The 17088-nt window shown below is 40.0% G+C and overlaps 1 protein-coding gene across 3 annotated transcripts in view; it reads right to left on the bottom strand.

Moving 5' to 3' along the window:
- Window positions 1-17088, bottom strand: part of LOC116381187 (zinc finger protein 385C-like) — a 53412-nt gene that overhangs the window by 16732 nt on the left and 19592 nt on the right. For 2 of the 3 annotated variants that reach the window (XM_031843109.1, XM_031843110.1), the window contains exon 2: window positions 16019-16294. In XM_031843109.1, coding sequence (XP_031698969.1) covers window positions 16019-16294 — 276 coding nt within the window. Of the gene's footprint in view, window positions 1-6914; window positions 7391-16018; window positions 16295-17088 lie in introns of those variants that run through there. The other variant, XM_031843111.1, reaches the window with a different exon arrangement.

Here is a 17088-nt window from a genome sequence, read left to right as displayed (position 1 = left end):
GCAGCTCATATAGAGCAGGGTTTGTTGCGTTTTCTTTCCTTTACCGACCCTCTGCCCTTCCATAACGTTCTGTGTGTCTTTATCAAGCGCACTTAAAACAAACTGCCTCCATCTGCTTGAATTGAGATAAGACTGAGTCTAATCAGACCTGCTGAACAGCAGTCAGCAGATGTGCTGCACATACTTATTGATATTTAAATTCTGTTGCCGCTTTATCCGCCCCATGAACTTAGTAATTAGCAGCTTTCTGTCTGGATGCTCGTCACTGGCTGTCGGCATAGTGGAGGTAGATTGAAGCATCGTACATTGGCGGCTTGACTTCAGAGCTGAGAAACACAGGATCTCTGCTAACTGGTGCAACTGAAAAGATGGTTATCAGGGATACAATGAAGAATACAAGCTAGCATCAGCGCATGCATGGGGTTATAGTAAAGTGGCATTCAGCATTTAAAAAGTTTAGAGAATTGTGTCTTTTTTAGCCCTTCCAATCATAAAAACACAAGAGCAATAGTGCAAAGACTGGCTTGAACAGTGCCTTTATCTACTCTCATGTGAGCGGCAATTGTTAGCATGTCAGGCTAACTAGCTTAATACCTAGTAAGCAACCTAGCGTGCGTCGACTCCGCCTTTACACTTTCCTTCAACAAAAATGCTGCATTCTGCACACGCTACATTTTCGGTCGCCCATGATGGAAATGCTGATATAAAAGATCATATTAAGACAGCCAAACATAAGCAAAGGTTACAACCGGGAAGTGGCACTGTTGCGACCAACTTCAGCAGGGCAAACGCCAGTGACCGCCATCTAACACATGCAGCTCAGGAGGGGACCTTCTTTTTCTTGTTCGAAAAATCTACGATTGGCATTTTACAAGCTCTGACATACTAAGCGTTTCAATAAATGTCTCCAATCATGATGAAAATGCTTATGCGTGTGTGCATGAACGTGTGGGACACTTAAGGGTCCTCGTTTGGGGGTTTGAAAATACTTTCACTCTTACCTAGCGGTAAGGCAGCGTGTTAGCTTATCATTAACTAACTACGTGACTTTGTAGGGTTACAGGTTATGTTAAAAAAAAGCCCTGTTCACAATTGCATATCCAATGTGTAACGTTAGTACCAGTCTTGGATGCTATCCGAAAAATTAAAACATACTTATTGGAAAAAAAACTGAATTATGTTTGCAAATTTATTTTGTAGGACTCATTAACTTCAGCCACAGCGTTGTAGCATGATATAGCCATCAAGTTCAGGTTTAAGACCCATTTCACAGGGTTAAAAAACTTTTTAATAAGCAACATACTGTATTTCAGTGGCTGAAATGTAATGATCTTTGAAACATATCCTACTCATAGCATCATGTTGGGTAAAACACGCGTCTTAAGAAAAAGGTCAGGGCTGAAAGAAACATCAACCCTCAACTTAAATCGTACATGCTTCACTGCAGCTAATCTAATCATGCACACATCTTGACAGTGTATTGCAGGAATCCTAATAGAGAGCACTTGAATTTGTATTTTTGGGCAATGTCATGTCTCCTAACAGCTGCATATTTCAGCAGGTTTTGCATTTTCTGCTTGATTTTCAAGACACGTCGCCGGATTGGGAAGCTCAATATTTTCATTCAAGTCAGCATTTCAGCAAATGCCAAAACGTGAATGCATTTTGCTGACAGTGTGTAGTTTGAGTGCGTGACTGCGTGTGAGCGTGCATGCTCGCGTGTATCTTAAATTGAAGTATGTGCAACATTTGAGCTATTTAAGAGTTTCTGTAACAATTGACCTCAATCGTTTGTCATCACTCCAAAGAGAGATTAATTCTCCTCTGTCAGCAGCCGTTCATGTACGGCAACCAGCAGGAAGTAGACATACTGCAAAGCCAACTTCAAAAGTTAGAAATAGTCTTGGTTTTTACACATCTAAGGAATGATTTTGAGTAACCTCACAGTTTATGCAGACCAGCGGGATTCAGACTGAGGCCGAGCCACAGGCTAACAACTTCTGTTTGAAGGACATGGAAGGAGCATCAGTGTCCTCGAGAGTCCATTACCCAATGGTGGTGACACATAAAATACACACAACAAATTCTCATTTTGCCCCTGTGTACTGGATCCCAGTTAGACTGACTGTTTAGTTTTGTAGTGGAACTGGATACCCTTTCATTTGGCAAATGACACTAGACTTTGTCAGGTAAGTGCAAAATGAAAACCAACCAGAGATGTGATACAGTACGACTAACAGTCTAAAAATGGTATAGATTCACTTTTCATGTTATTCTTCCTGGAACTTGAATGTGCTCAGATTGTGACCGTGTACAATTTTAGGCGTGAGTGTGACTCGAAAAGAATAAAGGTCATCAAAAACATCAAAACATTCATCCTCGATGGACCATAAATACCCACAGCGAACAAATTATGGTTCTAGACAAAACGTCAGGATGCCACTAAAATAATCTTCAGAGTTAAGTGAAAATATTCACACTAAATCTCACGACAATCTGACCAGACATTGTGGAAATATCTTCCTCCAGACCGACATTGGGGAGCAGCGATCCCTCCATGTACTATGCGACTATTACAATGTCAGATTGTAGGGTTTGTGGTGGTGTGTTAAATGATTGCTACTGCAATAATAAACACCAAGACAAAATACAATATTGCTATCTATATAGCACAATTGGTGAGTGAGGTAGGGTTAGGGTTAAATTTGTCCAGCGATCAAATTTACGCAGATGATGCAAGGTGACAATTTGCTTTGCTTTCTATCTGAACGCCCTTAAGGGTTTGTTCACATAGCCATTAGTTTGGTTGATGAGCTGCTGAACTGTTGTACAGCTAATTTACAAGTGTTTCTGTTTTATTAATGCAAAATGTTTTAATATTGCAAACCCAGAAATATCATTTAATTAGCAGGCCTAGGGTCTTTGAGTTAAATCTGATGAAAAAAAAACAAGTTTAAATCAATTTGCCCAATCCTAATTCTCTTCTCTTCATCTCCACCATTCTGTATGGTTCTCTCAGACCTTACAGATCTTGCTGGTGTTGCAGGGTTTAATGTGCTTTTTTAATTCAGGCATTATCCTTTGTAAAAATAAAGAAATCTCATTTTACTTGAATCATTGAAGCCACACAGCATCTGATTTAATCTGTAATGCACTGAAATAACCATTCAGTGTCTTCTCTGTGTGCCCAACAGACAGTCCCACATGGCCTCTACAGACCCCTGAGATCACCGTCACAGTCCTGGTTACCAGATATCTTCAGGCTGCATGAGCTCTTGGCAAAAACCATGAAATTCATGGCATGTGTCTAAACCATTAAATAATAATGTAGTTGGTCTTGGCATGCAGCTCCATTCCCAGGGCACATTTGGAAAAATGTGTACATGTACAACTAGAAGTTTGATATGATTTTGAAGAGAAAATCGTTCCATGAATCTTCATCTTGTGATGTTTTAAAACTCAATAATGCCACTATCTGTCCTAAACACAGAAGCATAGCACACACCCTCCAGTTCCCCGTCAGGTAAACACTGTTAGCTGTTTCAGCACGTTTGCTGTAGGTTGTACTGTTAGTTACATGCCACCTGCTCAGCCATCGCCATGTCGAGAGCCGCTGAGAGGCAATCAAAATGCTCCCAATCTCATATTATGCACTTTTTACTGGACAGATCCAAATCAGAAAATTAAGCATTTTCTCAATATGGATTCTGTAACAATCAGACAGTTTGTGTGATTTGTGTTATTGCCACAGACACAATGTCGGCGTATCATACTTAATATGCACTTGACTTGCAAACTTGGCTCCACAGGCACTAATGACAGGTGTTTTAGATACTGTTGTGGCACAAATAAATAAAAAAAGCGTTCAACGACACAAGGCACCAAGTCAGAGTACAGTAGCCTAATTAAATTTGTCCTCTATGATAATCTGCACCATCACTATTGCAATTAAAACCATACTGTGCTATATACTCATTATCCCATGATTAGAATAATGAGTCATTAACGCTGCTGGATAGTGAATTTGAGCCCCATCAGGAAAATTAATGGTCCCACCAAACTGACTAATGAACTTCTGTCTCGTCAAACATGTTGAATATCTTCATCATATTATAACAAAAATAAGGACTTGTTTTTTCTTTCTCTCTCCATCCCCACAGAACACAGAGTTGTAGGTAGGCATGGGGCGATATGAAGATCTCCTGTCACGATTGTCCTGGCCAAAATAATTGCGGTTTACAATATTATTCCGATAATCATCAAAATATGCTTAAAAAACTTAAAATGGCACGAAGACATATACGGAAATCACTTTACATTTTGTTGAATCCTTTTAAGTGGAAAAACTAGCAATCAAACTAAATAAACTGCAGACAGCTTTTCCAAATCACTCACATGATTGTAATGATTGTCCCGATGATGGAAATTCAACACGGTCTAGTTTTTTTTACTTAGAATTAACTTTATTATACTTCATGTGCAATCAAATAAGATAATCATTTAAACAGCTTCATGTTCAGCTCCATTAGGTTATTTCATACAACTATTATTTTTTTGCAATTTAAAGCAATTCTGTGGTGTTTTTAACCTCTGATATATAATAAATATTTTGTATGTGTGTTGGTGGTAGAATGCATTTTATTATGAAAATGCACAGTAGGGCTTTGCACAAACACAAATAGGATTTTAGTCAAGTTTAGACTTTTGTTTGACTCTTTTAAAAAGGGACTAAAGAGGTTAGATGTCACAACTCAAGCCAGCCTGTGTCACACATTGTGATTATATATTCATTATAATCACAACCCATTTTCAGTATTTCTCTTTTAAATTAACATGTTAACATTTTACAGCATTTGTTAGTTGACAGTAGAGGGCAACAGGAGGGGGAACAGTGGGCTGATGAGTCAACTGAAAGGGAAAGGACAACGTGCCCCAAATACTGGAATAAATTATTTTACAATGTCATAATGAATGCATTTGGTTATGTTATACATCTTTGTTGAAAATTCACTTTTAACCCGTTTTATTGTTCGGTCCTGAATATTTTATCGAGTCTATTTTTAATAAATTGTTTTACATTTTTCTACCAAATGTTTATGCATTAACTGTCTTGTGTCTTGTTGTAATCCCTGCTTAGCTTCATCTTACTAGTTCTCTTTTTCACGTTTTCTATTGCGTTTTGGAATATTATATTTTTTAAAAGAGCTAAATAAACATTTCGATCTACGGCCAGACTCGAACCAACCACGTAACGCTCACACCACCGGACGCAGTTCATTTCCAATTGTGAACACGCAATTACCTAAACTAATCACAGTGTCGTTCTATATGTGCATCACGTGGTATTGTCCATGGAAACAGATCTCGTAATATGTGTTATTACTCTAATGTAATCTCTGCTGCGCTACATAGCATTTTATGTCGACGAGCTATCAACAAAAGAATAGAAAAATATCAATCTCAAAGCTGAGGAATAAATGTTATTCTAGGATTTTTACACATCATTAAATCTCTTGCATGTTATACTGAACAGAGAATAAGATTTCTATACATATGCCGTCACTGCAGCCTCCAAACGCAGCTCTTGACGAGGGGTGGAGGGGTGGGGACAGCTGCAGCATGGCCACCAGGCAATACGCTACAGTTATCTCCTCTCCAACTGTTTCCCTTTGATCTCTCTAATCTGCCATTTAAAGAACGCATCTAGAGCTGGCACACAGAGACACTTCTTAGTAGTTTCTATCCAGGCACACACGGCGCAGTGTGTATGTGTCCATAAGCCACTGAAGTATATAATGTATACACATAATTTAAACCTGCGCCATATGTTAACTCTATGAGATGGGAAATGGCACTTCTTTCTCATCCTCATCATGTAATGACTACAATAATGTCTGCCTCAGTGTTCATCCAAAATGAAAAACACAAACCTTTGTCTAAGGCTGCAAATAACAATTGATTTCACTACGGATTAATCTGCTTATTATTTTCTTGATCAATTGTTTTCTTTATAAAATATTGACAACTGCCCATCACAACGCATCACAGCCAGGGTGAAATGTTTAAATTGTTATGTCCAATCAACAGTCCAAACCCCTCAGACAATCAATTGTAAGCGATATAAAACATATACAGGCAGAACATCTGCTACCTTTAGTGTTTTGGCTTTAAAAGTGACTGAAATGATTAATAGATTATCAAAATAGATTGCTGATTATTCATCTCAGTTCTACCATATCTACCACACATCCATATTGAACTCTTGTTTACTCTTTCATTTGCATCCACTTATCTAGAGGTCAAACTATGAACTGGTGATGTACCAACGTGTGCTGGGAAAATAAATGTGGTTAAAGTAGTTCTGAATTTAAAAAACTCTGAATGCAAACAGCATATTGCTCCTTTGCAGAAAAAAAGAAAAAGAAAAATCCCCACACTGCCTTTATCTTTAACAGGTTCCAATTATGCAAGCTAATCTGGGCATATTTCCCTTGGGAGGCAAAGACATAATTGCCAGCAATCTGCGCAGTGATATCAACGCGGCTCTTGTGTGGCTTTAAAATGACTCGACACATCTGGGAGCCACCGTGTTGTATTGGTCTGAACTCCACACTTGGCTTCATCAAAAGGGGGTCAATTAGAAAAACAAACAGGCGAGGGACTCATTGTGGATGCAGAGGGACTGAATGAGGGCAGATGGTATAGGCAGGAGACTGAGCCTGCCCTTGAGCAACGATGTGAAGACACTGTTGTAAGCCACACATTGACGGGGGAGCACTCGCATGCATTTACGCAGATCGATGCACAAAAACAACACATCAAGACGGATAAAACCTCAGCTACTTGTTAGACTATTGTATTCCCATGAATAAGTGGTACTGACACATATCATAAGAGTAAACAAATGGTCTTACCGAACACCATCTCCACGTGTTTTCTGATTCCTCTGCTCGCCACTTTCTTCTGTATTTGACTTAAGCGCCTGCTGCCAGTTTATCTCCCATCAGAGAAGTTGAGCAAAAAACAAAACCCCCCAAAAAAGTGCCTCCTCGCAGATAACCTTCTCCGTCTATCTGTCCTCCCCTTTGATTCTCTGACTGAGTTGAGCTCCTTTCTCGGTCAACCACACATCTTTTGGCCGTGAGCCAAACTGCCGCAGCTAAAGAACGAACACACATATGTGCTTCAATTAAAAAGCCTCGCGCTCCGCTGATCACGCCGCCCTTAATGAGACGAAGGAGAGAAACGGCAGCGGGGCGGATTGAGAAACAGCGGAGAAGGAAAAGAGGCTGTGAGTGGGATGGTGAGAGTCTGTAGAGCAAGTGTGTATTCTTCTGTGTGCATCAGTATGTAACAGAGAGTGAGTGAGGAAGAGGGGGGGGAGAGAGAGAGAGAGAGCGAGAGAGAGAGAGAAAGAGAGATCGCTGGCATGGGACTGGCTATCAACAACATGAACATCCCACCTCTCTCCCCATTCTTCTTCTTCCCAGCACCAATTTCTATTCAGGGTTCACACCTGCATGCTTCCTTTAGGACATTCAAATGTAATTTCCTTCCTGCCATTACTTGACAACAATAGGCGTCATTTATCAGTTTATCGGTTTCTGTTCTGCTTAAAATTGCAGCTGTGCTACGTTGTTCCCCAAAGTTATCAACATCATGGGCACAACGCTAAAACATTTAAAAGCTTTCAAACCACATCCAAATGATACACCTTATACGCTTACATCAGATACTGCAGTCTGGTCTTTGTGCTGACTGATTGCAAGCTCGTACTTGATTAGAATACATTATTTCTACGCTCCTGTTTACATTTCCAATAGGTTGAGTGTGCAGAGCTTTCAATCAAAATACCTGAGTCAATCATGCAGCACATAGTCATTATTTTTGCCACCAACGCTTCAGTGTAAATGATATATAATCACCATCATAATTAAACAGCATTTGATTAGGGTTCAGCCAAAGTAAGCAGTGGAGTAATATTTTATTTGCTCGAGTTTTTGTGTTGTGAAAGTTAACCCGCTACTGCTAGTCATTTAATTTCAACCCCAGTTTCTCATTCAAACATTTTTACATGTCATTTCTGATGATAATCACATGAGTGGCTGAAATGGCTCAAATGTTGCGTTCTGATGTGTAACAGTAGCACAAGTAGAGAAGAGTCAGCAAACAGTTGGGCAACATTTTAATCTAATCTAAGGTTTCTCATTCAGTGAACAAGATTTAACATAATTCAATGTTATTTTAGCTCCACGTAAAGTGAAGGAACGTGATGTTTTCCAGATAATGCTCGTCTGCCTTAAAGATGTGGTTAACATCAGTGCTCTACTGAGTGAAACGCTGAATTTATCCTTAAATTAACTTGTTGGAAAACTGCATTAATCTCTAATGAAGCATTATTAATGGTTTAAAGATGTATTCTATTTTGCTATTTATTCTTAAACTGTGATTTGTTGCATCAAGTTCAGTTAGGCTACTTATACCACACAAGTATCTAATGGTAAAGTATAGGGTCGCTAATAGTGAGGGCAGTTATGTCTCACCACTCATGCAACACACAGAAATCACACATTCATAATATTGAAAGAATTATATTCGTCTTTAACCAGGAATTATGTATATTTGCCATCCATGATGGACAGTATATTGCAAAAAGTAATTCATTTGAAAAAAATAAGGTGTAGCCATGCAAATATATTATCTTTCTTATAATGAAAGCATAACTCATTTGCATCCATCTTTTAGATACATTATCAGTAGATGTCAATCTTCCAATGCTTCCATGCAAAAGAGGGTTATCACTCTGTAACGAGTTACAAAAATATAAATTGTAGCTTAACATATTGATAGGACAGCTTGTTCCCCACTCAACGCTAATTTAAAACTATTTGAGATCAAGCAACCGACAGCGTGCAACTCCATCAGAGTGTTTATTTTAATGAGCAGGTGGGAGAGATTATTGTTCACCTAATAGCTCGCTCATTTTGCGGACTGATCTTTGGATGATTACTGTATTGACACACTGCAGAGCAGAGTTTGATTCTGCGGTGAATATCAAACTCTTTTGTGTGATATATGCAGATTAAGATTAAATATGCATGGGGGTGCTCTCGTGGCATAAAGTACAAATTTAACTGAGTAAAGGATCGGAGAACTTCTTAGAGTTTGTGACCAGTTTTCTGTTGTTATGTTCCTAAATATCAAAAGTATGAATTAACCTTAAGATTCACTGCTTACTGCTTTTAATTGCTGAAGAAGAGGATAGTTTCCCTGCATCCGAGAACTCGACTCATTCCAGAAGCACATAGTTGGATATTTGTAAAGGCAACACGGAGACTTGAACGCACCGCTGGGGAGGTCAGGCCCTCAATGCATTGTTATTCATTCCACCGTCACTATAATCACCTCAAATAAACACAATTATTCTCATAGACTGTGCCCTGAAACCCTATCCTCAAATGTCATATACAAGTGTCGTCAACACACACATTGGCACACACACACACACACACACACAGACAAACACACGCACACACACGCTGCTTGTGTCTGCCCTGTGCGCTCCTTGCTGGCTCCTTGTCCACTTGAATACGTGTGGTGTGGAAGCACAACACTGACGAATCCTGACAGTTATACACTTGATTTCAGCCGGCTGCATTCAAATGCTTGTGCAGGGAGACGGCCTCGAGCAGAACGATTGCGTGTCGGCTACACACTGCATGCCTTCATCTAGCTGTGGACTTACTAAACATGCATACTTCTATTTACCTATATGGACTCTGTAGGTGTGTTTGATTGACATGCCGCGTTACTTATGGAAATCACTGACTTGGTAAAGGGAGACAGAAACTCAGAGGGAGATGATTTACAAAGCCTTTTTGCTCTAAATCCAATTCCCCTCCCAAAACTTTTTTTTTCTGTATTATAACAGTATCGCAGCCCATTGCATACATGCGTATAGTTTTTGTACTACACCACTACTATTCCTAAGAAATTAAAGACAGACTTATCTCGAAAAGTGGCTATTTTACTACAAAGATGACTCCAATATTCAGATTTTGCTTCATATGCAGGATATTCTTCTCACAAACACAACTCACAGGCACTGCCACCTAAAATACCAAAAAGGAACTTTTTATATGTTTTATTTGGGTCTAGAATTCAGATTTTAGCTCTCTGGGTAATTTCTCAGACTTTCACTGACCTGTAGATGACACATCCAGTCCCTGAGGGTTTTGGTGCCATCAATGGCAACAGCTAAGTCAAAATACTGGGAAATGTCGAGCAAGCCTACACCCCCCCCCCTTTATTCTGTCTCTCCGTCTCCAGCTCCACTCCTTCCTGCAGACCTTCAGTCTGTGCAGAATGTCCATCGATGACAAATTAAGTGACGTCTTAAAAATGGCTGCTTTTTGCTCAGCAGACTTTGCTGTATGAAATGAGGCCAAGCAGCAAAAAACCTCCAGCTGATAAATGTCCTATTTCAAAGCTCACACAGTATGTTTCAGCATGTATTTACTGTATGTTGGTATACAGGAGAAGGAATAAAAAGCATTACGCAAAGTAAGTCTGCAGTGGAGCTCTTGAGAAATGTATAGATGTTCCATTAGTGAGGGGAAGCTTTGTTCCAGAAAGAAGAAAGGCTAAATGTTCCCTTTCAGTGGGAAGATTGTTATAAAGGGTGCAGGAACTGTTGCAGGTCACCTCTCTCACGGACATCATTTTCAGGTTTGATTTAGGATGCGTGTTTGAACAGTCTAAATTTGACAAAATCAAATGGAAGAAGACTGGAACTCCAAGTACAGTCACATTATACGCTGAAACTTAGTGGTGCGTGCACAGCGCGTATATATACACTCCTAAAAATAGCCAAAGATACATATCAGTGCATATCTTGCAGGGTAAGCCTGCTGGCAATGATGTTACAGTCATGTAATCTGTGGTGTTAACTGCGCACAATAACCTTTTGTTCCCTGACTTTATCCTTTAAGGTTGTACCTCCTCCCAGGCAGCATAAATACCCCCGTAAAACAGCACCCAGCATTGTGAGCAGTGCCGTCTTTAGGACAGTGTTGTAGGCGTGACATTGAGATTGGCCATTTCCTGGGACTCGAAGGTAAACGCAGAAATTAAGGGCAAATGTTTTTTGTTCTTTTTTTAAACCAACAGATTGCCATTAGATTAACATAAAGGTGTGCATCTCTGAAAGGGGCCATTATCTTTAGCTGCACGCTGAATTGAGCAAATTTAACTTAAATGCACTTAACATCTGGTGCCCACTATGTGCCTGTACCTCTACACAAACACACATCATACAGAAAAGTTGAAAACCGTAACTTCTGAACTGAAACGACTCCAGTGGTTCAGCAGCTTAGTGCTAAGTGCAGGAAAGGGAAACTGCTCCGGTCCGATCTCTTTTCAAAAAGGCCCCCAGTGAAAAGCAGCCTATTAAAATCGCTTTTCATTTTAGCAATCACTTCATGCGACTAAATAAAGGCAATGCTAGTTCAGCTGTGGGGAGGGACCGGGTATTATTAGGCTGGTTTCATCGCGGCACAGACTGAATTGAGAGAATGGCGTGCGAGACATTGTTTTAAAACATGCCATTTGTGTGTCCTATTTATTCTCAAGGTTTAGCAAAAGATATGTCTGGCTGCCATTTTCATATGCCAATTATATATATTAATAATAATATTTTAAAAATACATATGTTGCAGGTTCAAATATGACAAAGGAGTACAGAACACTGTAAATTAGTCGGTCTCTGTCTTTAGAAGGATAATTTACAGGCTATTTTTCTGCCTATGGTCTAGTTGCATTTTTGCTCCACATAAAACTATTTCACGGCTATTTTTAGGACCGGCAGTTGTTTGACTGTGGTATTGTCAATTTCACAACAACCCCAAACAAAAGGGGTTAAACACTGTAGGGTTCATTTCACCAGTTCAAACACGGCCGGTGTGAAATCAATCCGTCCCCCGCGTGAGGAAACGAGAGGCCCTTCACCCTGAGGGACCGACACAAGCTGCCCGTGAGTGAGTCTCATCTTAACTATCAATTATTGGATGAGATAGCTCTGACATGTGTGGCCTGCAGCAGGTCGGGTGTTTAAACGCTGTCGGTGCTGATGCTGTTGATGTCTAATCTCTCAACCCAGGTGCATTGTGAAAGGCATGCAATGACGAACAATGAACAATGGATGTTTGCAATGCCCTCCACCAAAATGGAAAAAAAAAATGTCAAAAAGGTTTCTGCATATTAAAGAGTGTTTATTATAGTAGGGAAGTATTTCCTAAACAATCCACCCCCCCCTTGTTTTAGAGAAATGTGTCTGTAAGGGCATCATTTTTATCTGAGAGAACAAATGGCTCCCTGCTGTCACATTCACACTTTCTCAGATTGTTGTGACACTCGTATGGTTCTCCAGATAACAAATCTCTTCAGTCAAATAAATATGCCAATGCAGTCTAAATGATGGGCAACAGCTATCCACAATCAGACATAAGCTGTGACCCAATTACATAAATTATGCAGGTTTTGAGTATGCATTGTGTTGATTGTACAAGGGAAAATTGGCAAAATAAAGTGTACTTGAAACGGTCTTTATGCATACGGACTATAAAAAATATGTAAAATATAGAGAGATCCGATCAAATTACGGGTACAAACGAGCTAATGAGAATATATTTTAATACCATGAGTAATAACGATAAATAAATTGTGTCAGGTCTATCATCACAGAGGAAGCCACTGCAGAGAGCTGCATGTCGCCTGCATGATGATGTCATGTGGATATAAAAATCCAGATTTTTGTGAATTGTAGTATGACCTAAATCCAATTCTCAGAGACAAAGCAACACTTCTGTTGTGGGTAATGTTTTAGCATGCTAACAATTAGCAGAATTGAAATTGCCTTATAAATATACAACACATAAACCACCTATGGTTTAGCACCTCATTGTTCTTTCTGCTGTTGGCTTCACTTTTGGTTTATTTAAGCAAACAGCATGAACTAACTCCAGCTAGAAGATCTCTCCAATGATAAACAATCCATCTTCATCATAACTGATGGATAGCTTTGGATTTTTACATTTTCACCCAATTTTGAATGGATAATTCCCCTGGCACTAAAAATCTTGGCTGTGTCCAAAAACTGGTAATAAGTACACTATAGAGTGCTGCAGGAATGAGTCATAAAAGCCGTAAATTAGGTTTTGCACTCCAGGTTTCCTCATCTTTAAAGTCAATGGGTTTTTTGAATAGCTTTTTTGGTTAAATAAGGTTAACACAGAGCCTTTTTTCCGCAATATTCCAAATTATTGTTTCCAACTGGCATTTTTGTCGATACAACCGGTGCAGTGCTAACTTCTAGGGTTGGCCTGCAAAACTATGTCATCCCTGCAGCACTCTATAGGGAGTTCTACCACCCTATAGAGTGTCACCAGTCACTTCTAGTCACCTGCTAGAACAGAAGTTAACATTCACAGAAAAGCCTCTTTGAGCACCAAAGACCCTAGAAAGTCAAAAATACAAGGTGGATAAATACAGGCCAAAATTGGCTTGTGCTCTGGATCAGTCTAACACTTTTAAGTATGAATGATGATCTGCAAAAGCTATTATCTGACACAGAAATAGTCAATAACATTCTGATGATAACAGAATGAGGTTGAAGTGAGGGAGAAATTAAACAATGGATAAAGTATTAATTCAATTTCATGCCCTGTGTTAGATTGGAACAGCTAAATATGTGTGGTAAGCCGACAGAGAGAGACAGCCTCATAGATCAACATTAAAAAGTGCCATCTCATTGGCCAGTCTGAGTGTTGATTGATCAAGCGGGTCACTGTGGCAGAGTGACACAGGTGGTGGTGAGGGAAGGTGATTAATGGCCCCTCGTCATCAAAACAGGTGTGCAGAAAGTGCTTGGAAATGGCGAGGGGTTCTTCTGGAAGAGTAAATATACTGAATGCACAACAGCTCGTCAGGGTTTGCAAATGTGAACAATTACAAGATCGTGATCGAGGTGTTTTAGTATACTCTCTGACTCAACAAGGTGTGTTAGGTATCAGGGTAACGTTTCGGGGTCTGCTGCAAGACTATTACATGTTGAACTATACAGCACAACTTCTGCTGAAGAGCCTGTATTTGCACAACTTGCATAGTCACTGCTAAGAAGAAGCAAAGCTTTTCTGACAGGTTGTGGTGGCTCCAAATTGTATATTTTTGCTTTTTTTTGTTTTTTTAATGCTGCATAAACCCTTCGGTCTATGGAGCAGATAACAGTGTAAAAGCCAGACCCAGCACCTGCACTTCATATCAAACTCCAGCACAAACAAGCATGAGAATGAAAAACAAAGAGACATTTTTCTAGCACTTGTAAACAGACCCTCTTATGGAGGAAAAAGTGATTAAAACACTCCGGATGAAAAAACAACAGAACCACTGACAGTACAGCGGCCCTGCAGTAAATAGCAATTTGGAGAAGTTCATAATGTTCAGTTTTGTTCAGACTGCAAGCGTTGTTGATAAAGCTATGGTCATTTTGAGGCAGTTTATGAGTCTTTCAGACAATGGTGGTCAATGTTGTTCCTCTCTAGCAATAACTGGTAAATTATCATTTTCAGCTGCTTTATTACAAAACATCACAATATTTGGGATTCAAGCAACAATTGACATCCTCAAGAGCAGACATTTCAATGCATGAAAAGGTGTAATTGTGAACGTGGCTTTGTTCCATTTAGATGCTCCAGCAGGGCACTGGTATTGCACATGATGTCTCCTTGGCGTGGCTTATTACCATTATTATTGTTATTAGTTACACCAGTGGTTTTCGAAATGTCCATTCAATTGGGAGTTCCTGGCCTCTATGTGTCTCGGTAAGTTGTTTTAATTTGCCTTGAAATGTCAATTAAAATGGTGATTGTCTGCTAAAGCTCACACTTAATCTCATTTGATCGCCATCTTAATATGACTCACTTTTGAAGTACAGAATTAAACTGCATTGCAAGCTACAGATTCAAAAATAAACCACAGGGCTAAGTAAGAAACTATTTATTAAAATCTCATTGTGTAAATATTTTACGAGAGCATCAAACCCTATCATATCGTCGCAATATCGATTTAGATTTTCTTCATAACGTCCAGTCCTAAATTAAATATGAAATAAATCTTTTTAGCCTTGTTGCTGTCACTCTCTTTCACTCTCCCTTTAAAAGTGTCCTCCAGTGTTGCTTCGGTGCAGCGTGTGTTACCTGAATGAACTGTATTACATTGAGTGTTTATTTTTGTCGTTGTCCGAACATATTTTGTGCGGATTACATGAATAAATTATCTTTTTTGGGGCTTTTTGCTCGCAGGGCTATTGTTGCCACCTGCAGCGGCGTGGCGAATGTGGTCGTTGTCGGCTCTCCGCCGCTGTGTGTCTGTGTGTACTAAAACAAGTTCACATAAATGAGTTGAATAACAGATAAACAATCTCATGGTGAGTGTTTTGCTGTGATCGGGCCCGATACCGATCTTTGAGATCGGATTACAACGTCCCTACTGCATTATATTGATAAGTGTTTTTAATGTTTGGCCCAATTTACAAACATGAGGACGAATATCAGAAACTTATTTTTATATAATACAGTCCAGCACAACACCACGACTAACTACGACCTCAGTAATAAACATGTGGTTGAATTAACACCTCACGGAAAGTTTTAACAAAAACTGGCCACTTTAAGCCTGTAAAAATATGGGGCAAAGCTGTGGTACTGTACTGCATTATATGGTATAGATTAATTTAATAAAGTAGCAAGTATAACTAATGAGCATACTTTTTTTTTTAAAGAAATCTCTGTAATAATTTGAGAAGATATGTGATGTACTCAACAGCTCTAGTAGGATACATTTACAAAGCAATAATAAAGTGTAAAGTTCTGTTCTCGCTGCTTTTGAGCCATAATCTTAAACTAAAGAATTCTCCTAATCCACAGTAAATCAACTAGAGAAAATAGCATCGGAGCATTCTTACCTGCGCTGACGGCCTTCGCCAGTCGGCGCAGCCTCCTCTGGTGCGTCTTCCCTCTGTAGTGGATCTGGGCCTGGGCGTTGGAGTTCAGCTGTATGTTGCACACCCGGCACATAGTGGCACTGCTGCTGCCTTGACGTCGCTCACGCTTGGCCCTGTGCACTGCTGCCACCTTCCTCTCCTCCTCATCGTCCTCTTTCATGTCCTCCTCCTGTCCCTCCTGGCTCTTGGGAGGACAGCTGCTGTCCAGACAGTCGGGGCTCTTTGGACGCTTCATATCTGGAGAAAGGAAAAAAGGCCATTAGCCAAGTTTTAGCAATTCATGTGCTGTCGAAACAATTCAGTTCCCAATGTGAGACATTTCTTCAAAATGTATGTTGTTAAAGTATCCACAGGGGGGCAACATCGCAGCATGGCTCCATTCCGAGCAGAGGAGTATTGGTCTTTTTCTTTAGTGAGATTCAAACTGCAATTATATGTGCGCCACCATTAAAGTGCTTGATATTTAGTTTGACCAAACAGAGTGATTTCTGAGGCAAATATAAGATGCTTCTCATTTGGATTTATCTACAAATTTCTATATGTCGTCCTATTAAAAGGGCTCAAATTAAGAGGGCGGTATAGCAGGTCTTTTCTAGAATACCCCAGCCCTAAAACATGCATCAGCTGAAAAGAATGGCCTATCTCTGGCACACATCACAGCATTACAACAGAGAGTCTGGAGATAAGTCTCTTTGTTGCAGAGCTTCTCTTTATTTATCAGATAATGAATCCGATTCTCGGGGTACACAAAGCGACATGTTTCTTTGTGCGAGCACACAGCCTTAATACCTGTAATGGCTGAGCGATTGCGGCAGACTGACGGCATGAATCAATCTGCAGCCATAACCGCGAGCTTTGCTGTGAATGTGGAAATGTCGCCCAAAGTCTAGCTGGATTCTTTGTTTTGGTGCGGTTCACATGATCATGGCATCAGTTAAGTCCTCTTGCAGCTGGACATTTTATCCTCCGCCTCGCTGAATGCAGCCCCCCCCCCCCCCCCCCCCCCCCCCCCCCCCCCCCCCCCCCCCCCC

The sequence above is a fragment of the Anarrhichthys ocellatus genome, unplaced genomic scaffold (assembly GCF_004355925.1).
Source record: "Anarrhichthys ocellatus isolate YVR2014 unplaced genomic scaffold, GSC_Weel_1.0 scaffold4, whole genome shotgun sequence".
NCBI classification, from domain to species: Eukaryota; Metazoa; Chordata; class Actinopteri; order Perciformes; family Anarhichadidae; genus Anarrhichthys; species Anarrhichthys ocellatus.
The sequence above is the reverse complement of the archived record's forward strand: the minus strand, read 5'-3'. Positions and strand labels throughout refer to the sequence as shown.